We start from the raw sequence: 23,257 nt of genomic DNA on the forward strand, positions 1-23,257 counted from the left end.
ATACCAAAACCAAACAAGGACAACACAAAAAGGAAAACTACAGGCCGATCTCCCTAATGAACACTGATGCAAAAATCCTTAATATAATTTTAGCTATCAGAATCCAACAAAGTGTCCATAAGATAATTCACCATAACCAAGTAGGATTCATTCCAGGGACACAAGGATGGTTCAACATCTGAAAATCAATCAATATTATCCAACACATCAACAAAAAGTAATATAAAAACCATATGATAATATCAATAGATGCTGAGAAAGCTTTCAACAAAGTGCAACACACATTTATGATAAAAGCCCTTGAAATTCTTGGGATACAAGGAACATACCTCAACATCATAAAGGCCATTTATGACAAGCCAACAGCCAGTATCATTCTCAATGGTGAAAAGCTGAAAGCAATTCCATTAAGATCTGGAACAAGACAAGGATGTCCACTCTCACCACTGCTCTTCAATATAATACTGGAAGTCCTAGCCAGAGCAATAAGACAAGAGAAAGACATCCAAGGAATCCAAATAGGAAAAGAAGAAGTCAAACTATCACTATTTGCAGATGATATGATAATATACATAGAGAACCCCAAAAACTCCACAGAAAAACTAATTCAACTCATCAATCAGTTCAGTAAAGTGGCAGAATACAAAATCAACACACAAAAATCAGTAGCCTTCCTATACACAAACAATAAATCTGAAGAAGAAGAAATAAAAAAAAACATTCCTTTTATTATTGAAACAAAAAAAAATCAAATATTGGGAATAAATCTAACAAAAGAGGTAAAGGACCTATACAAAGAAAACTATAAAACACTGTTAAAAGAAATAGAAGAAGACACAAAGAAATGGAAAGACATCCCCTGCTCCTGGATTGGAAGAATAAACATTATTAAAATGGCCATCCTACCAAAAGCAATCTACAGATTCAATGCTATTCCAATCAAAAATTCAATGTCATTCTTCAAAGAAATGGAAAAATTTTTGATGAAATTCATATGGAATCACAAAAAACCCCGAATAGCCAAAGCTCTCCTGAAAAAAAAAAAAAAAAAAGAAGAAGGGAATGGAGGCATCACACTCCCAGACCTCAAACTCTACTACAAAGCCATAATCATCAAAACTGCATGGTATTGGAACAAGAACAGACACACAGACCAATGGAATCGAATAGAAAATCCAGAAATAAACCCACAGATTTATGGTCAACTAATCTTTGACAAAGGAGCAAAGAATATGCATTGGAGCAAAGAAAGTTTGTTCAATAAATGGTGCTGGGAAAACTGGGTCGCTAAATGCAAAAGAATGAAGCTTGTCCACTACCTCACACCATACACAAAAATCAACTCAAAATGGATTAAAGAACTAGACATAAGACCTGAAAACATAAATTACATAGAAGGAAATATAGGCGAAACACTACGTGACTTGCACATCAAAAACATCTTTACAGACACATCACCCAAAGCAGTGATAGTGAAGGCAAATATAAACAGCTGGGACTACATCTAATTAAAGAGCTTCTGCACAGCAAAAGAGACAATAACCAAATCAAAGAGAAACCCCACCAACTGGGAGAACATTTTTGCACCCAACACTAATGATAAAGGACTGATCACAAAAATCTGCAAAGAGCTGATGAGACTCAGCAACAACAAAGAAAATAATCCAGTCAAAAAATGGGCAGAAGAGCTAAAAAGAAACTTCTCTGAAGAGGAAATTCAAATGGCCAACAGGCATATGAAAAAATGTTCAACATCACTTGTCATCAGGGAAATGCAAATCAAAACTACCATGAGATACCACCTCATACCAGTGAGAATGGCACATATTAAAAAAAAAAAAACTAGCAACAACAAATGTTGGCGAGGTTGTGGAGAAAAAGGAACTCTCCTGCACTGCTGGTGGGAGTGCTAACTGGTCCAACCACTATGGAGAGCTGTGTGGAGATTTCATAGAGCTTCCATATGATCCAGCAATTCCACTCCTAGGTATTTACCCAAAGGACACAGAAACATCAACTCCAAATAACACCTGCACCCCTATGTTTATAGCAGCACTATTTACAATAGCTAAGCTTTGGAAACAGCCCAAATGCCCAAAAATAGATGACTGGATTAAGAAGATGTGGTACATATATACCATGGAATATTACTCAGCATTCAAAAAAGATAAACACATGCAATTTGCAGCAACATGGATGGCGCTGGAAGGGATCATGCTCAGTGAAATAAGCCAAAAAGAAAAAGAAAAATACCGGATGGTCTCACTCATAGCAGGAATCTAGAAAACTTAAATAAGGGACCAGTAAAATGAACAACTATAAGAAAGAGAAAATCAAAATCAACAAAAAACTATGAACCAGAGACACTTTTTGGGGAGTGAGGGGCGGGAGGGTAGGGATTGGGGTCAGAATGGGGGGGTTGCAATTGTATGGGGAATATAAAAATAAAATTTATTATAAAAAATAAATAAATAAAATAATTTTTAGAAATTCATATAATTAATTTTAAAAGTGATGACTGGTTTTTACAGTCTTGATCATCTTCAAATTTTGCATAGACTGTACTAAAAATTGATTAATGAACACTATATATTATGGATTTTTTTCATACTTAAAGCTGTATGGCCCATGAAATCAGCAATCATAATTTTTTTTCAGAGTTTGCTGTGTGGAAAAAAGGCCTAAAATTATCTTCCTGTTCAACCAAATCTCAAGGCAAAGAGGCAGATTCATCAGCAATTATGTTCAGGAGAGCATTTCAAACTAGCATGTACAGCCTCACGCACCATGAAAAGAGACATTCACAACTACTGAGCTCTGATAATGTCTGGAGTTACCCACATCTGCACCTGTTGACCCCATTCTGCAGACCTCATTTATTACAGTAATTGTTTGAACATGTCCTCTGTGTGTTCATTCTCACAGTATATCCTGTGTGATGGCCAATCTTTCTTGAAACAATGAAAGTGAGTCACATTATTTCTTTCTTTGCAATAGTCCCCACTATGGAAGCTCAATTCTACCCAAAATGTAAACCATCCCTCCTCTCTTAATTCAACGTAGAGACTGATATTTAGACAACTTTTTTTTTCTGAATGAGTCACTGTACCTGCTACAGTGACCTCCACATCTACCCACTGCTAATAAACTAGCCTGTCCTCAGAAACTGTCAATTTCTTTGTTCTTTTTTTTTTTCTTTTCATGCTCCTATATAAGGTCTCCACTCATTCTTCCATTGTCCTCAGAAACTGTCAATTTCTTTATTCTCTTAAGCTCTTTCTTTTAAAGGTTTATTTTACTTATTTATGCATATAAGAGCTGGGGTGTAGGCCAGAGGTGTGGAGAGTGAGAGGATTCACCAGAGACAGAGTGGGGAGCAGAACAGGCAGACCTACTGAAATACACTGCTGTGGGGAGCATTAGGCAAGGCAGGAGAGGTCTACTGCACCACAAGTCTGCTGCTCCCTGGCCGGGGGATCAAACAGTGGCTGCCGATAGCTTCATAGTGCTGAGACTTAACCCCTAGTGGCAGCAGGCAGGGCCCCTTTCATGCTATTTATGAAAGGTCTCCACTCATTTTTCCATCCCTTTTCTCCATTTCCCTACTTTTTAAGTAGGCTATACTTTTGAAAAGCACCTTGAAGCTAAAACAAAATGGAAATTACAAAGGAAATCAACAATAGCAGGCCTAGTGATGTCAAATATGTAGTGTTCTAATTATTTTTTTTTCTGACTCAACAATGTATTTGTAAAATGGACAAATATTTTTATGAACATTCAATGGAATGGAAAAAGCTAAGCCATTTGGAAGGTGAGAAATATTATTTTTAAAGCCTATTCAAAGTATGTTAATCTTCTAAACAATATCTCACCATGTAAGCTTCCTCAAATCCGGCAAGATCACCATTGATTTTTATTAATGATGTTTTTGATTTATTAAATATATATATTATATAAATTATATTTATAGAACTCTGAAAGAAAATTACTATATGATTCAGGTAAAGATAGTGGCTTGTGTTTTGATTCAGATATTTCCTGTTTATTGCTCTGGTCTTCCCTCTAAAGTAGTAATCACATCTAGTGTGAAGACTGTGGTATCAATTACACTATTATCCCAGTGTTTGCAACATAGTGTTTTATACAGAGTAACATTATTAAATTAAATCAAATATATCAAAAATTGCTAGATGTAGTTCAGAGGACTTACCTCCTATATGATAACTCTATAAATATAAAAATAGAATCATGCCATGATCACATAAGAATTTTTAGATTCATGTATATGGAACTTAATTCTTAACAAGGAATCCCTTTCATGCTAGCAGGAAGCAAAGCCATTTCAATAAAGTACACTCATTATTCAAAAAAGGTGAAAAAATGACTAAAACTTTATTGATTCATTCATTATTGTAAGGTACTTAACATTTGTATCTTTGAAAGTAAGGTGAGTGAGAAAATTACAAAGACTAAAAGTTTTTGAAATTGAAAAACTACCACAAAATTTAAGATCCTTTTAAAGGAAACATGTACTTTTAAATACAGCTATTTATAAAAATGACTCTTCTTTGTTGATGCTAAGCAAAGACAGATATGTGAAAAGTAAATTGTTATTGACAAAAATAAACATTCTTACCTGCTTGGATTGAGGTTTAGTATAATGCTTACCTGTATTATTGAGTTAAAAGACAATAGGAGAAAGAGTGGTTTGCTCTAAAGCTAGACAATTTACTTTTATTTAAACAGATGCTAAAAAACTTCTAACATAGGTTCTATTGTCATAGAAAACCCTGCTCTTTAAATAACAAATATTCTCCACCCTGGGGATCAGCTCTTATCCCAGGTCACTTTCTAATTGAACTAAACCTTTTTGCCTGCCACTCAAGGACTTTAACACAACCTAAATCTATCTCACCACCCTTAAATTATGAACAAAAGTACTTTCTTGTCATCATTAAGAAATGACAGCGTGAAAAATCAAAAATTCATAGTCACAGGGTCTGCAGTGAAGGATCAACCTTAGTTATCATGATAATGAGGCTATTTCCCATAAGAATAAAGATATAGAGTATCAGGAATACACCAAAAAGTAATCCTTGAAGCTTGGGAAGATCAGAAAACCCACTCAGGATGAATTCCACCAGTGTAGTGTGGTTTCCCAATGGGGAATTTTGTCCTGTGTTTTCCATTTATAAACAAAATGATTTCAAGGCTCAGAAGTCATTCAATCATGACCACCTAGCTGAAAAGCGGGAAATTTAAATTAATTTAAATTAAATTAATCATCTTAAATGTTTTTTTTAAATGTTTTAAAATAAAGTGGTTTTTTTGGTAGTTTATTTTTTTAAATATTTTTTAAATAATAAATTTTATTTTTATATTCCCCATACAATTGCAACCCCCCATTCTGACTCTAATCCCTCCCCTCATGCCCCCCACCCCCCAAAAACTGTCTCTGGATCAAAGTTTTTTGTTGATTTTGATTTTCACTTTCTTATAGTTATTCATTTTCCTGGTCCCTTATTTAAGTTTTTTTAGATTTCTGCTATGAGTGAGACCATCCCGTATTTTTCTTTCTTTTTTTTTTTTTGGCTTATTTTGCTGAGCATGATCCCTTCCAGCACCATCCATGTTGCTGCAAATTGCATGTGTTTATCTTTTTTGAATGCTGAGTAATATTCCATGGTATATATGTACCACATCTTCTTGATCCAGTCATCTATTTTTGGGCATTTGGGTTGTTTCCAAAGCTTAGCTATTGTAAATAGTGCTGCCATAAACATAGGGGTGCAGGTGTTCTTTGGAATTGATGTTTCTGTGTCCTTTGGGTAAATACCTAGGAGTGGAATTGCTGGATCATATGGAAGCTCTATGTTTAGTAGGTCCAGAAATCTCCACACAGCTCTCCATAGTGGTTAGACCAGTTTGCACTCCCACCAACAGTGCAGAAGAGTTCCTTTTTCTCCTCACCCTCGCCAACATTTGTTGTTGCTAGCTTTTTTAATATGTGCCATTCTCAGTGGTGTAAGATGGTATCTCATGGTAGTTTTGATTTGCATTTCCATGATTGCAAGTGATGTTGAACATTTTTTCATATGCCTGTTGGCCATTTGCATTTCCTCTTCAGAGAAGTTTCTTTTTAGCTCTTCTGCCCATTTTTTGACTGGATTATTTTCTTTGTTGTTGTTGAGTTTCATCAGCTCTTTGCAGAATTTTGTGATCAGTCCTTTATCATTAGTGTTGGGTGTAAAAATGTTCTCCCAGTTGGTGGGGTTTCTCTTTGTTTTGGTTATTGTCTCTTTTGCCATGCAGAAGCTCTTTAATTTGATGTAGTCCCAGCTGTTTATCTTTGCCTTCACTATCACTGCTTTGGGTGATGTGTCTGTAAAGATGTCTTTGATGTGCAAGTCACGTAGTGTTTCGCCTATATTTCCTTCTATGTATTTTATGGTTTCAGGTCTTATGTCTAGTTCTTTAATCCATTTTGAGTTGATTTTTTTGTATGGTGTGAGGTAGTGGTCAAGCTTCATTCTTTTGCATGTAGCGACTCAGTTTTCCCAGCACCATTTATTGAACAAACTTTCTTTGCTCCAATGCATATTCTTTGCTCCTTTGTCAAAGATTAGTTGACCATATATCTATGGGTTTATTTCTGGATTTTCTATTTGATTCCATTGGTCTGCATGTCTGTTCTTGTTCCAATACCATGCAGTTTTCATGATTATGGCTTTGTAGTAGAGTTTGAGGTCTGGGAGTGTGATGCCTCCATTCCCTTCTTTTTTTTTTTTTTTTTTTTTTTTTCAGGAGAGCTTTGGCTATTCGGGGTTTTTTGTGATTCCATATGAATTTCATCAAAAATTTTTCCATTTCTTTGAAGAATGACATTGAAATTTTGATTGGAATAGCATTGAATCTGTATATTGCTTTTGGAAGGATGGCCATTTTAATAATGTTTATTCTCCCAATCCATGAGCAGGGGATGTCTTTCCATTTCTTTGTGTCTTCTTCTATTTCTTTTAACAGTATTTTATAGTTTTCTTTGCATAGGTCCTTTACCTCTTTTGTTAGATTTATTCCCAAATATTTTTTTTTGTTTCAATAATAAAAGGGATATTTTTTTTTTCGATTTTTTCTTCTTTAGATTTATTGTTTGTGTATAGGAAGGCTACTGACTTGTGCGTGTTGATTTTGTATCCTGCCACTTTATTGAACTGATTGATGAGTTGAATTAGTTTTTCTGTGGATTTTTTGGGGTTCTCTATGTATATTATCATATCATCTGCAAATAGTGATAGTTTGACTTCTTCTTTTTCTGTTTGGATTTCTTGTATGTATTTCTCTTGTCTTATTGATCAGTCTAGGACTTCCAATATTATATTGAAAAGCAGTGGTGAAAGTGGACATCCTTGTCTTTTTCCAGATCTTAATGGAATTCCTTTCAGCTTTTCTCCATTGATAATGATACTGGCTGTTGGCTTGTCATAGATGGCCTTTATGATGTTGAGGTATGTTCCTTGTATCCCAAGAATTTCAATAGCTTTTATCATGAATGCGTGTTGCACTTTGTTGAAAGCTTTCTCAGCATCTATTGATATTATCATATGGTTTTTATATTTCTTTTTGTTGATGTGTTGGATAACGTTGATTGATTTTCAGATGTTAAACCATCCTTGTGTCCCTGGAATGAATCCTTCTTGGTCATGGTGAATTATCTTATGGATACATTGTTGGATTCTGATAGCTAAAATTTTATTAAGGATTTTTCCATCAGTGTTCATTAGGGAGATTGGCCTATAGTTTTCCTTTTTTGTGTTGTCTTTGTTTGGTTTTGGTATTAGTGTAATGTTGGCTTCATAGAACGTGCTTGGTATTGTACCTTCCTTCTTAATTTTTTGTAAGAGTTTGTGAAGGATAGGCACTAATTTGTCTCTGAATGTTTGGTAGAATTCATTTGTAAATCCATCAGGTCCTGGGCTTTTGTTTTTGGGGAGGTTTTTGATTACCATTTCAATTTTGCTGCTTGTAATTGGTCTGTTTAGCTTTTCTATTTCTTCTTTATCTAGCTTTGGGTGATTGTAGAGTTGTAGGAATTTGTCCATCTCCTCTAGATTGTTGAACTTGTTACCATATAACTGCTCATAGTAGTTACTGATTATTCTTTTGTTTTCTGCTGTGTCCGTTGTGATTTCTCCTCTTTCATTGATGATCCTGTTTATTTGTGCTTTCTCCCTTTTTATCCTTTGTGAGCCTGGCTAGGGGTTTGTCTATTTTATTGATTTTTTCAAATAACCAGCTCTTGGTTTCATTGATCTTTTGGATTTTTTTTTAGTTTCAATTTGATTTATTTCTGCTTTGGTTTTTATTATTTCTTTTCTTCTACTGGTTTTTGGTTTTTTTTGTTGTTCTTTTTCTAGATCTTTGAGGTTCGAGATTAGGTTGTTTCTTTGAGTTCTTTCTTGTTTCTTGATGTGAGCTTCTATTGCTAAATATTTTCCTCTTATTACTGCTTTTGCTGCATCCCATACATTTAGGATATTGGTGTCCTCCTTGTCGTTCAATTCAAAGAATTTTTTTTAATTTCTTCTTTGATCTCCTCATTAATCCAGTGGTCTTCCAGTAGTGTGGTTTTTAATCTCCATGAGGTAGGAAAGTTCCTTGCCTTCATTTTATGGTTTAAAATAAAGTGTTTTAATAATTTAAGTCAATGATTTTATATCAAGTGACATAGGTTAGATACCAATTTTCTTGCTTCATTTTTTTGATAATACATTTCAATACCAATATTCTAAAATTCCTGAATATAATTCAGAAACTTTTCCTCTTAGTTGTATTTTTGATTACAGATATGTCAGTGAAAGACAAAACAGAGAACAATAAACTCAGAGTAAAACATATCTGGGAACACAGTCTCAAAGAGCTCTGGGTAACATGGGACCTTTACTAATAGAGAAATGTTTTCTTTCTCATAAATTTGGTCTCTATTTGCTTTCATGACTTTTTTCTCCTTCTGCCTAGAACATTTAATTTGTTCATAGGATTCTTGCATGTTATTTTTGATGTTTCTCCTGTGAGTAACTCTCAGGCAGCCCAAGGACAAAGTGATCTGTGAGTCTCCACTGCCTGGTCCACTTCAGCCCACCTGGCCACTCCCCAGATACTGCATTAGGAATAATACATCTTAGCACATGCTGCATGCACATAAACTCTAGAAGTTGGAATAATAAATAATTTTGCATAATATGTTGTCAGTTCCATAATAGTTCCTCCAAATTGTAAAAACTCCAAGTATAGTCCAATTTTTAGATATTAGCAGTAATAGGATAAAATTCTCTCTTCTGAATTTAGAAGTAAAGTGAGAAATGCAATGGAGACTTAGCAACACACGAGGTCCTTCAGTAATAAACATATATTCAGACTGCACTGAGTCCTCCACCTCAATTTTGTTGTTTCCGTGTACCCTCTATGCCACTCACTAATGCAAAACAAACACCTTTTTTCACATATTGTTACATACTACTAAATCCATATTGTCATGTGTTTGAAACATTCCATTTCCTGGAAAAACTAATTTTAACTTATTTTATAAACTTCATCTTCCTCTAAGACACCAAATTCCACTTCCTACAGGGAAATCCCCAACAAATGATAGAATTTATACTTTCTAAATATGGTTTCTTATTTCTCACTAACCTTAAATTTCTTTCTTCACAGTACATGGAAATATGCATTCTTATTATATTTTTTTCACAGCACACCCTAACAAGAAAGCTTTCTATGAATTATCTGTACTTATGGCTCAACTATCAAGAGACGGGATCAAAGACCTGGGTAATTTGTGATTTAATAATATTTTCTGTAACCGGACATTGAGTGCACATCCCTGTTCTTCTCTTGCCATCTCTAGCTTTGTTTCTCTGATGTCATTTATTTTCTCATTGTATGCCCCGTTTTTGTTGTTTTCCCATTTTATATCTTCACAAACTTTCAAGTTATATTGCTTTCCCTATATATGTTTGCTTTCTCTTTTAGTAACTATACTGCAAAGGAAGATTAAATTTTCATTAACCCAAAATGTTTCATAGATGTTTCAGGCAGTCACCAATATATAATATAGTAATATATATGATATACAATATAGTAATTACTGTAACTTATTATGAATAATAATATATTTGTTATATTGTATAACCAATTGGTTATTGTATAAACGTTATCAAATATAGTAATATATGCAATATACAATATAGTAATCACTGTAGTTTTTATGAATATGTACTAAGTAACCATGAAATGCAAAATGTGTCAAGAGCGAGGGTATTTAAAATAATAGTGGGGAATAACATGAGTTCAGTCATCTCTTTGCAGAGGTTACAGAGTGGTCATATCAAATGGAGAAGTCAGATGTCACCCTAGAAAGTGCAGTTTCTGTGTGAAAAGAGTTACCTGGTCTTGCTGGAGAGTCACATTCATAAGGAAGTGACAACAATCAGATTATGTCAGATATGAGGGGATCACAGAATCATCCTGGTATTTTCACTTTTAAAGAAAGAGAATAAAAATTATTGCAGACGATGTTGGCCCTCACATCCTCATTCAGTTCCATACCCCAAAAGATTGTCCAGTGCTTACCTGTGTGAGTGGTTTATGAAAACTTGCTGATGGGCATTTGAAATGATTTCCCACTGAACTCAACAAGCATGCCCTCGGTACTAACCAACACACTGACCAAAGAACCTGATACTGAGTTACTTAAAATGAAAAGTGCACACTGTACAAAAATGAGCACAAATGTAAGAAAATATTTTTAAAAAGTTTTTTTGAAAGAAAATTAGATATATTTTGGTAATAAGTCCTTATTCTAATTATCAGAGTTTAGTTATCCTTATTGAAAATATATACAGTAATAGTAATATATAACTCAGGGAATTATTTTGAGAGGTAAGAAGTATAATGTATTTAACAGGTTATCTTACATGATGCCGTTGTAGTTCTATTAGGCATTGTTATGTGATTGTTATACTTATTGAACTGATTATTATTATCACTGATATTATTTTTCTTTCATCTTGAAGTTTGCTTATCTTTAACCGGTATAGATGTTTCCCAATCTAGTAGAGGAAAGAAATTACAGAGTATTAATGTGGCAGGAATACTAAGCTTAAATGAGTCGACAGTTGTATGTTGTGTGGATACCAGCCAGGAATAATATCTGGAAAAAAAGAAAAAAAAATCTTTATCTTATTGGTCTTTACTTCTCATTTTCTCTGTCATCTGTGGCAGTCTCATGTATTTTGAGCACATAAAATAAATACATTTTAATAGAAATACAAATAAAATTATATTTAAAGTCTAACTTACACCTTATTTAATATATGAGAGTATATACAAGAAAGCTTTATGTTCTTTTCTGACTTCATCTATTTTTTTCCATTCAGAACTATGAGTACAATGACAGTTTCAAAAATGGAATTTGAATGCTCAGTTTGCCTATTTTCTAATTTAACAGGAACTGGCATAACTAGACATTTTAGAGAGATCTGCTTTTAGAAATTTCCACTGTTATTAACAATTTTTGAACATTTGTTGCCTGCCATTCATGGTGTTAACAACCTTTCTCATATTTTCTCATTGTTACAATTTGATTAAAGTAGGTTCCATTATTATTCACATTTTGCATAAAAATCAAATGCACAGAAAGGTTAAAAAACTTGCTCAGTATCAACAATCTAGTACCTGACCCAGGTGACCTAAAACTCAGCAGTGTGATGCCAACTCCACATGCTTAACCAATGGGTTTCATAAATATTAAATAAGAAAGGATTTTTGAATTTAATGTCCTGCAAATAATAGTAAAGCTAGTAATAAAACTCTTCACCACAGCAAATTGTTTTAATACCAATTTTAAATTTTCTTTAGTATTATAAAAATGAGTGATGGACTACATTTACAGTATATATATTTCAAGTTTAAGAGATTTGGCTCACCAGTGAATTTAGCCACAAGAAAAGAAAGTGTGTATTGTAATCTTTTGATTCAAGGAAAAAATACACTACAATAAAATAGGCAGGAGTAAAATTATCGCTGCTTACCTTTTTCATATTATGGAGAAATCATGGTGTGGTCTTTTATAGAGTGTTATATCATGTAAATCTCTGGTTTTAATTATTGAGTAATAAATTCAACTACTATGATTTTTCCTTGAACTCCTATTCTCTAAATCAACAGTTCACCTCAGGTAGGAAACAGTGGGGACATTATTGCTTCAAAACTTGTTTTAAGCTCAATAATCTGATGGTAATTAGGAGATAGCCAAGACTGGCTGGCTGGCTTAGATGCAGTGAAGGTTCTGTCTGGGGAAAAGGAGCATTAGCCCCTGGCCAATCCTCTGTCCCTGGCTCCCCACCTTCTCATCTCTGTGGAGTAGAGCAAGTCTCTATGTGGAGAGGCTAAAGAAGTTGTTCCTAGTGCTAACACTAGACTAGATCTATGTATGAAATCTGAGGATACTAAATATCAAATGATTGAACATCATGACTTTCCCACAAAGAATATACCCTGGAAAGTCTTTGGAGTTCATATGGCCTCTCATCTGCTGTTTAGGTCTTTTGATCACATGAAGAATTTATCTTTATTTACATATATCACTTTTGCATATTCATTACTACTACAAAAATGAAAGATGGACAACATTTACATATATATTTCAAGTTCAGAAGATTTAGCTCAAAAATGAACTTGATCACAAGGGAAGGAAGTGTGTACTTTTAATCTTTTGATTATTGAGCTAAAAATACACTAGAAGAAAACTGCATGAGTAAAATTTATTAAGAATGCAAATAATTTGCACAAGAGGATGTAGTACACCTAGTCTCCAGTTATCTGAGTCAAGAAGGCATAGATGGGAAAATGACCTTATGAGAGTTTTGAAACTAATAGGAAAGACAAAGTAGAGTTAGTTTTACTGCTGCTATGAATCTTTAGTAAACTTTATAAAAAGAAGAGACATGTTTGGATTGAATAGAAAGAATGGGAAATGCCAGTGTTTAATAGATATCATTAGAGTTATATTTCTAAAATGTGATTAAAGCAACTTGCAAGAGGATAATATAATATAGTAATATATCAAAATGGATATAATTTCATATTCAAATGTTCTGTTTTATTTTGGTTTTTGGTTGCTGGCATGTTTTCCTTGCACTCTGAGGTGTGGTCTTTTCCCATCAGGACACTTCAGTCTCCTCCCCATTTCTGGTGGTGTGCCCTCCCCTTCTCCACCCTCCTTGTGCCCCCTGTCACTTTCCCTCCCTGATTCAGATCACATTCTGAGCCCTCAGGGTGCTTATTGATTTCCACTGATTTTTATTTTGTTTAATATTTTGCTTTACCAAATCGTCTCCAATTTAAATGTCCAGTCTTTGTTAATTTAGCATTTACTTACTCTGCTACATGTTATGCTCCCCAGTTACCTTCATTTGGTGTTAGTATTCAGCAGGCATATTGGGTTTGTCGTATTCTTTTGGGAGGTCCTCACTGTTTCTAGTGATTGACTAATGCCATCACAGAATGTTTTGGGGAGCATTCCATCTACCTCTGTTTTGGGGAGCAGGTACACTGAAGGTGTAGCACTCACTAGTAATTCTATCCGGTCCTGGACTTCTGTTTTTATGAAATTTTTGATGATGCTTACAATTGTTTTGCTTGTAATCAGTCTATTCAAGTTTTCTTTTCTTTTTTTTTTTTAAAGATCAATGAAACCAGAGCTGGTTCTTTGAAAAAAATCAATAAAATAGACAAACCCCTAGCCAGGCTCACAAAGGAAAAAAGGGAGAAAGCACAAATAAACAGGATCATCAATGAAAGAGGAGAAATCACAACAGACACAGCAGAAATCAAAAGAATAATCAGTAACTACTATGAACAGTTATATGGAAACAAGTTTAACAATCTAGAGGAGATGGACAAATTCCTACAACTCTACAATCACCCAAAGCTAGATAAAGAAGAAATAGAACACCTAAACAGACCAATTACAAGCAGCAAAATTGAAATGGTAATCAAAAACCTCCCCAAAAACAAAAGCCCAGGACCTGATGGATTTACAAATGAATTCTACCAAACATTCAGAGACAAATTAGTGCCTATCCTTCACAAACTCTTCCAAAAAATTGAGAAGGAAGGGACAATACCAAACACGTTCTATGAAGCCAACATTACACTAATACCAAAACCAAACAAGGACAACGCAAAAAAGGAAAACTACAGGCCAATCTCCCTAATGAACACTGATGCAAAACTCCTCAATAAAATTTTAGCTATCAGAATCCAACAATGTATCCATAAGATAATTCACCACGACCAAGTAGGAATTCATTCCAGGGACACAAGGATGGTTTAACATCCGAAAATCAATCAACGTTATCCAACACATCAACAAAAAGAAATATAAAAACCATATGATAATATCAATAGATGCTGAGAAAGCTTTCGACAAAGTGCAACACCCATTCATGATAAAAGCCCTTGAAATTCTTGAGATACAAGGAACATACTTCAACATCATAAAGGCCATCTATGACAAGCCAACAGCCAGTATCATTCTCAATGGTGAAAAGTTGAATGCATTTCCATTAAGATCTGGAACAAGACAAGGATGTCCAATCTCACCACTGCTTTTCAATATAATACTGGAAGTCCTAGCCAGAGCAATAAGACAAGAGAAAGACATCCAAGGAATCCAAATAGGAAAAGAAGAAGTCAAACTATCAATATTTGCAGACAATATGATAATATACATAGAGAACCCCAAAAACTCCACAGAAAAACTAATTCAACTCATCAATCAGTTCAGTAAAGTGGCAGGATACAAAATCAACACGCAAAAGTCAGTAGCCTTCCTATACACAAACAATAAATCTGAAGAAGAAGAAATAAAAAAAATCCCTTTTTATTGAAGAAAATATTAAATATTTGGGAATAAATCTAACAAAAGAGGTAAAGGACCTATACAAAGAAAGCTATAAAACAATGTTAAAAGAAATAGAAGAAGACACAAAGAAATGGAAAGACATCCCCTGCTCATGGATTGGAACAATAAACATTATTAAAATGGCCATCCTTCCAAAAGCAATATACAGATTCAATGCTATTCCAATCAAAATTTCAATGTCATTCTTCAAAGAAATAGAACAATTATTGATGAAATTCATATGGAATCACCAAAAACCCTGAATAGCCAAAGCTCTCCTGAAAAAAAAAAAGAAGGGAATGGAGGCATCACACTCCCAGACTTCAAACTCTACTACAAAGCCATAATCATCAAAACTGCATGGTATTGGAACAAGAACAGACATACAGACCAATGGAATCAAATAGAAAATCCAGAAATAAACCCACAGATTTATGGTCAACTAATCTTTGACAAAGGAGCAAAGAATATGCATTGGAGCAAAGAAAGTTTGTTCAATAAATGGTGCTGGGAAAACTGGGTCGCTACATGCAAAAGAATGAAGCTTGACCACTACCTCACACCATTCACAAAAATCAACTCAAAATGGATTAAAGAACTAGACATAAGACCTGAAACCATGAAGACCTGAAAATATATAGAAGGAAATATAGGCGAAACACTACGTGATTTGCACATCAAAGGCATCTTTACAGACACATCACCCAAAGCAGTGATAGTGAAGGCAAATATAAACAGCTGGGACTACGTCAAATTAAAGAGCTTCTGCACAGCAAAAGAGACAATAACAAAAACAAAGAGAAATCCCACCAACTGGGAGAACATTTTTGCACCCAACACTAATGATAAAGGACTGATCACAAAAATCTGCAAAGAGTTGATGAGACTCAACAACAACAAAGAAAATAACCCAGTCAAAAAATGGGCAGAAGAGCTAAAAAGAAACTTCTCTGAAGAGGAAATGCAAATGGCCAACAGGCATATGAAAAAATGTTCAACATCACTTGTCATCAGGGAAATGCAAATCAAAACTACCATGAGATACCATCTTACACCAGTGAGAATGGCACATATTAAAAAAAAAAAACTAGCAACAACAAATGTTGGCGAGGGTGAGGAGAAAAAGGAACTCTTCTGCACGGCTGGTGGGAGTGCAAACTGGTCCAACCACTGTGGAGAGCTGTGTGGAGATTTCTGGACCTACTAAACATAGAGCTTCCATAGGATCCGGCAATTCCACTCTTAGGTATGTACCCAAAGGACACAGAAACATCAATTCCAAAGAGCACCTGCACCCCTATGTTTATACCAGCACTGTTTACAATAGCTAAGCTTTGGAAACAGCCCAAATACCCAAAAATAGATGAATGGATCAAGAAGATGTTGTAAATATATACCATGGAATATTACTCAGCATTCAAAAAAGATAAACACATGCAATTTGCAGCAACATGGATGGCACTGGAAGGGATCATGCTCAGCAAAATAAGCCAAAAAGAAAAAGAAAAATACCGGATGTTCTCACTCATAGCCGGAATCTAGAAAACTTAAATAAGGGACCAGGAAAATGAATAACTATAAGAAAGTGAAAATCAAAATCAACAAAAAACTATGAACCTGAGACACTTTTAGGGGGGCGGGGGTGGGAGGGGAGGGATTGGGGTCAGAATGAGGGGGCTGCAATTTTATGGGGAATATAAAAATAAAATTTATTATTTAAAAAAAAGAAAATATATGGGCTTTTAAACATAAAAAAAATCTTCAAATAAAATATACAAGTTTTCAATTCCTTCCTAATTAAGTCTCACAAGTTCATATTCTTTCAGTACTTTCCACAATTTTCCAATTTGTTTGCAAAGAGATGTGCACTGTAACCTCTTATGATGCTTTGTATTTCTGAACTATCCTTTTGTAATTCTTTTATTAATGATTCTATTCGTTAGAATTTTCTCTTACACCATTAGGGGAATAAAAATGCAGAAAATGTAAAAGACAAATGATGTGGGAAAACCTAGATGATCAATAGGGATTTTTAAATCTTACAACTTTATAGATATAAGTTTAACTTTCTTGATCCTACACCTATTCTTTTGTCAGCAAGTATTATACATTTTTAAACACAAAAGTCTGGTATTAGGGGTAGGTAGAAGATAGCAAGGCTGCCTCAGGATGGAATAGTGATTCATGGAAGCTTCACTCTCTGGGAGAATAGGGATGAGAGGCATTAACCCCCTGACCACTCTTCTGTCCCTTTCTCCCCAATCTCTCCATCCCTGGGGACTGGAGTTAGTCCCCAATTGGGAAAGGCTGCAAGAGACATTCACAGTCTCAGTGTTAGACTATATGTATGAAATCTGTCAATACCAATTTTCAAATTATTAGAACCAATTTATTTACTTCAATAAATGAAACTGGGTAGGTCCCCAAAACTTATGCATAACCTAGTTTATTGTTAAGGTCAATATTCATCAGAGAAATAACATATCCTTAGTTTCAGGGGCTGATATAAGAAATGTATATGAATTTGGACAAGTGAATATAGTACACTGGGTCTGGAATCTTCTCTATCAAAATTACATTATGAGAAAATAGTGAAATGGAGGAACATACTACTCACTAAATGTTCTTAAATGTATAATGCAGCTTTTTTTGGACTGAAGCTGATCTTAGTGACTCAGACATGAATATTAAGATTCTCAAAAGCATGACATCGTTAAAATTCATGTGTGAGTATTATTTACATCAAATATGGAATGTTGGAACAAATCAATATTGAATATCTCATTTTATGAGTATAATATGAACTTACCTGGCTTAACTTTTGGGAGTAAATATACCATGTACACATTATTGAAGGTAAAAGTAAAAGTTAAGAAATAGGAATATTTTATTTTGAAATTATACTTATATTTGGATAAAACAGTGAACATATCTTTTTAAAATATTTTTACTGTTATTACTTTGGTTCTGGCTCAGGTCATGTTAGTTATCTAATGGATTAAAACAAAAATAATTAAACTTGTGATATTAGTCATCCTTTCAGTCTAATGCATTTAATCAGAAGTCTGTTATCTTACAGAAAATATACTTCTTCTGGAAATATAAATATGAATTACAAATATAATGATGATATTCTGAGATCTTAACAACAATAGAAGTAGTAGCAACCTTTAATGAGTCCAGTGTGTTTTAAAGATATTTCTATATACTACATAGTGTTTCAGAATTGATTGCTCCATAAAAATGATGGCTGAATTTATTTTATGAGACATAACAATATGAGATCACTCAGTAAGAATAACTCAGGGTTTTAAAGCAATTTAAAAAGCAAAGGGAAACTATGATAAATAAGAAACAATTTTTCCAGTTTTATTGAGAAATAAATCACCCCTATTTTATAGCAGCACTATTTACTATAGCTAAGCTATGGGAACAACCCAAATCCCCAAGAAGATGTGGTACATATACACCACGGAATATTACTCAGCATTCGAAAAAGATAAACACATGCAATTTGCAGCAACATGGATGGAGCTGGAAGGGATCATGCTCAGCAAAATAAGCCAGAAAGAAAAAGAAAAAATACCAGATGGTCTCACTCATAGCAGGAATCTAGAAAACCTAAATAAGGAACCAGGAAAAAGAATAGCTATAAGAAAGAAAAAATCAAAATCAACAAAAAAACTATGAACCAGAGACAGACTATGGGGGTGGGGGGCAGGAAAAGGAGGGATTGGGGTCAAAATAAGGGGGTTGCGATTATATGGGGAATATAAAAATAAAATTTAAAAAAATTAAAAAATAAAGAAACAGTTTTTAAGAATTGATGTTATGTATATGATGAATTTTTAGAAGTTATGAACCACACCATAATCCATTTCTGCAGGAATTTTTCCAATGCCATCATTACATCCTTGTTTCTCAGACAATATATAATGGGGTTAAACAAAGGTGTCAAAATAGTATAAAAAAGGGAAAAGTATTTGTCAATTCCTGATGAGTGAGTGGACTTAGGTCTCAAATACACAATGATGCCTGATCCAAAAAATAAAGTCACAACCATGAGATGGGAAGAACAAGTAGAGAAGGCCTTGGTTCTCCCAGTTGCTGATGGCAGCTTTAGGATGGTGGAGACTATTTTCACATAAGATACAAGTATCAACAAAAAGGGAATTGTGACAACTAATACAGCAATCACATAAGTCAACATTTCAATTACAAAGGTGTCCCCACAAACAAGTTGAACAATTGGAGGAACATCACAGAAAAAGTGATTCATCTGGTTATTTTCACAGAAGGGTAGAGTGAAGATCACAGAGGTGGACCCTATGTGTATTGGAATCGCAGTGGTCCAGCAAAGTGCCAGTTGAACACACAGCCTGTTGTTCATGATGACAGGGTAGAGTAATGGGTAGCAAATGGCAACATACCTGTCATAAGCCATGACAGTGAGAATAAAGCACTCAGTGTCTGCCAATATCAGAAAGAAATACATTTGAAAAGCAGGCCAGAAAGGATATATTTCCATATTGTCTCCAGAGATCTGCTAACAATCTAGGGAGAGTCACTGAAAAATAACATATTTCCAAAAAGGAAAAATTCCTAAGGAATAAATACATGGGGGTCTGAAGGGAAGGATCAACCTTAGTTATCATTATAATGAGGCTATTTCCCATAAGAATAAAGATATAGATTATCAGAAATACACCAAAAAGTAATCCTTGAAGTTTGGGAAGATCAGAAAACCCAATCAGGATGAAGTCCACCAATGCAGTGTGGTTCCCCAGTGGGGAAGTTTGTCCTTTGCGTTCCATCTATAAACAAATGATTTCAAGGCTTAGAAGTCATTCAATCCTTTCCACCTGGCTTAACAGTGGGAAAATTAAATTAATTTAAAAATTAAGTCTTCTGAAAATTATTGTATAATGGTTAAAAATATAATGATTTAAAGTTAAATGAACGATTTATATCCACTGACACAGGATACATACCGGTTTCCTTGCTTCATGTATTTGATAATATATTTCAATACCAATATTTGAAAATTCCTGCATATAGAATCAGAAACCATTTTCCTCTTGATCATATTTTTGATTAAGGTTATATCAGTAATTAGTAAAGCAGAGAACAATAAACTCAGAGCAAATCATGTCTGGGAGCCTAGTCTCATACAGTTCTAGGTAACCTGGAACCTTCTCTAAAAGAGAAATGTTTTCATTCCTCACAAATTTGGTTTCTATTTTCTTTTTTCCCCTTCTACCTAGAACCTTTTAATTTATTCTTTTTATTCTTGCATTCTTCCATTTCTCTTGTTAGTCACTCTCCGGCAGCCCTGGAACAAGGTGAGTCAGTGAGTCTTCACTGACTGGTCCACTTAAGCCCACCTGGCCACTCCCCAGGTACTTGTATTAGGAGTAATTTGTCTTAGCAAGCCCTATGTCCACATAAAGTCTATAATGTGGCCTAATATAATAATTTTGCATAATATATCATCAGTTCCATAATATTCCCTCAAATTTTAATAACTCTAAGTATATTGAAACTTTTAGATATCAAGAATAATGGGATAAAATGATCTCTTTAGGCAGTAATTCATCTCAGAAAGGGAAAAAAAGTTTAAGAAAATCTCATCAGTAAGTTCACACATGGCACCTATTAAAGGTAAAGTCTGTTATTACATGCATATCCTCCTTCCGTCTCTAATATGAGGTCTCAATAGCTATCATCTATTTATCTATAATCTAATTTTATCAAAACATAATATATAATGTATACAATGTTTAAATAATGTTATATGAATGTAATATAGACTGTGTATAATACACACTCTACTTCTCTGAATTTAGAAACAGAGTGAGAACTGCAGTGGAGGCTTAGTCATATGTGCTTCTTCAATAATTATGCATTTGTAGATCAAGTATGTACAGTCTGTCCTGTACTGAGATGAATCCTCCACCTCACTTTTGTTGGTTCCATGCAACCTTTGTACCACTCACTAATGCAAAACAAACACCTTTTTCACACATTGCCACATAGTGCTAAATCCACATTGTATGTGTTTGAAACTTATACTGTTTCCTAAAAAAAAAATAACTCATCTTAACTTCCTTTAAAATCCACCCTCCCATCTTCCCCTAAGACAACAAAATTTACTTACTACAGATAAATCCCAAACAAATGATAGAATTTATAATTTATAAATGTAGTTTCTTTTTTATCACTAATCTTAAACAGTTCACAGAAATCTGCAATCTGATTATACTTTTTCACAGTACACCCTAAAGAGAAAGCTCTCTATGGCTTCTCTGTGTTTATGACTCAAATATCAACAGGAGGAATCATAAACCTGGGCCTTTTTTGATTCAGTGATAAGTTCGAAGGTGAAATTGAGTGCACACCCCTGTTCTTCTCTTGCCATCTCTAACTTTGTTTCTTGGGTGTCACTTATTTTCTTTTCTTATCACCCAGCGTTAATTGTTTTCCCATTTTACATCTTCTCAACTTTCAAATCATACCACCTCCCCTCTATATGTTTTATTTCTCATTCAGAAACTATACTGCAAAAGAGAATTAAATTTTCATGCACCCAAAAAGTTTCATATGTCTCACACAGTAACCAAGATGCAATATAGTTACATATACAATATACAATATAGTAATTACTGTAGTTTTTACTACTAATAGTACATCGGTTGCATTCTATAACAAATTGGTTATTGTATAATCAACAAACATTATGGTAATGTATACAATATAGTAATTGCTATAGTTATTATGAATACTACGTAACCATACAATGCAAATTGTGTCAAGAGCTAGGCTATTTAAAATAATAAAGGGGAATAATATGAGTTCAGTCATGACTTCACAAAGCTTATAGAGTGGTCACATCAGATGAGGAAGTCAGATGTCACCCTAGAAAGTGCAGTTTCTGTGTGGAAAGAGTTACCTGGTATTGCTAGAGAGTCACCACATTCATAAGGAAGTGACATTACACTGAGATTTTTGTCAGATATAAGGGGATCACAGAATCATTCTGGTATTTTCACTTTTAAAAAAAGAGAATCAAAATTACTGCAGACAATATTGAGCCTCATACCCTCCTTCTGTTCCTTATTCCAAATGATTGTCCAGTGCTTACCTGTGTGAGTGGCTTATAAATATCAGCTAATGGGTCATTGGAAATGATTTCCACTAATTTTAACAAGCACACCCTGGGTACTTACCACCACACTTAATATTTGGTACTGACCAAAGTATGTCATACGAAGTTACTTAAAATGAAAATTAGACACTGTACAAAAATAAACACTGATGTAAGAAAATATTTTTTTAAAAAGAAAATTGGATATATTTTTGTAATCTGTCCTTACACTAAATATGGAGCTTTGTTATCCTTGTTGAAAATATACACAATTATAGTAATATATAACTCAGGGAATTATTTTGAGAGTTAAGAGCATAATCTATTTAAACATTTGGCTTAAAAGATGGAGTTATATTTCTACTAGGCATTGGTATATGGTCATTTTTGTACTTTTTGAATTTTTTTTTCTTTCATCTTGAAGTTTGCTCATCTTTTATCCAGTCATGGACTGGACCTTTCTCAAACTAGCAGAGGAAAGAAAGAACAGGGTATTGATCTTACAGGAATACTAAGCTTAAAATTAGTAGACAGTTCTATGTTTTCTGGATACAAACCAAGAACAATATCTGGGAGAAAAAAAAAGCTTTCTCTTATTTGGCTTTACTTTTAGCTTTCTGTCTAATTGGTACCAGTTTCTTGTATTTTGAGCACATAAAAAATACACATTTATAGAAATGCAAATAAAATCATATTTAAAAGTCCAAATCAAATCTTATTTTATATATGAAGGCATATCCCAAGGAAACTTTGATTATTTTCTTTTCTGACTTGACATATTCTCTCCATTCATAACTATGGGTACATTGCGAGTTTAAACGTGGGAAGTTGAACTTTCCCGTTACCATTTCTACTTTTAACAGGAACTGACTTGACTAGGCAGTGTAGAGGGATCTGGTTAATATAAACTTTTACTGTTATTAACAATTTTTGAACATTTGTTACCTGCCATTCATGGTGTTAATAACCTTACTTGTACTTTCTCATTTGTTACAATTTTAATAAAGAAGGTACCATTATTATTCACATTTTGCATAAAAAAACAAATGCATAGAAAGGTTAAAAAACTTGCCCAGTGGGCCTCCCCTGGTGGTGCAGCGGTTGAGCTCTGGGCTGCCTCTGGCGAGAGTCCCACATGGTGCGACAGA

The 23,257-nt window shown here is 34.1% G+C and overlaps 1 protein-coding gene across 1 annotated transcript; it reads right to left on the bottom strand.

Moving 5' to 3' along the window:
• Positions 1-18,794: 18,794 nt before the first annotated feature.
• LOC311175161 (olfactory receptor 10AG1-like) lies at positions 18,795-19,779 on the bottom strand (the record flags this gene model as incomplete). Its single annotated transcript, XM_084240090.1, is given in 2 exon segments — positions 18,795-19,467; positions 19,469-19,779. Coding segments are annotated over 2 exon segments (984 nt in total).
• Between the last annotated feature and the right edge of the window lie 3,478 nt (positions 19,780-23,257).

The sequence above is a fragment of the Talpa europaea genome (genome assembly GCF_964194135.1).
Source record: "Talpa europaea genome assembly, chromosome: 8".
NCBI classification, from domain to species: domain Eukaryota; kingdom Metazoa; phylum Chordata; class Mammalia; order Eulipotyphla; family Talpidae; genus Talpa; species Talpa europaea.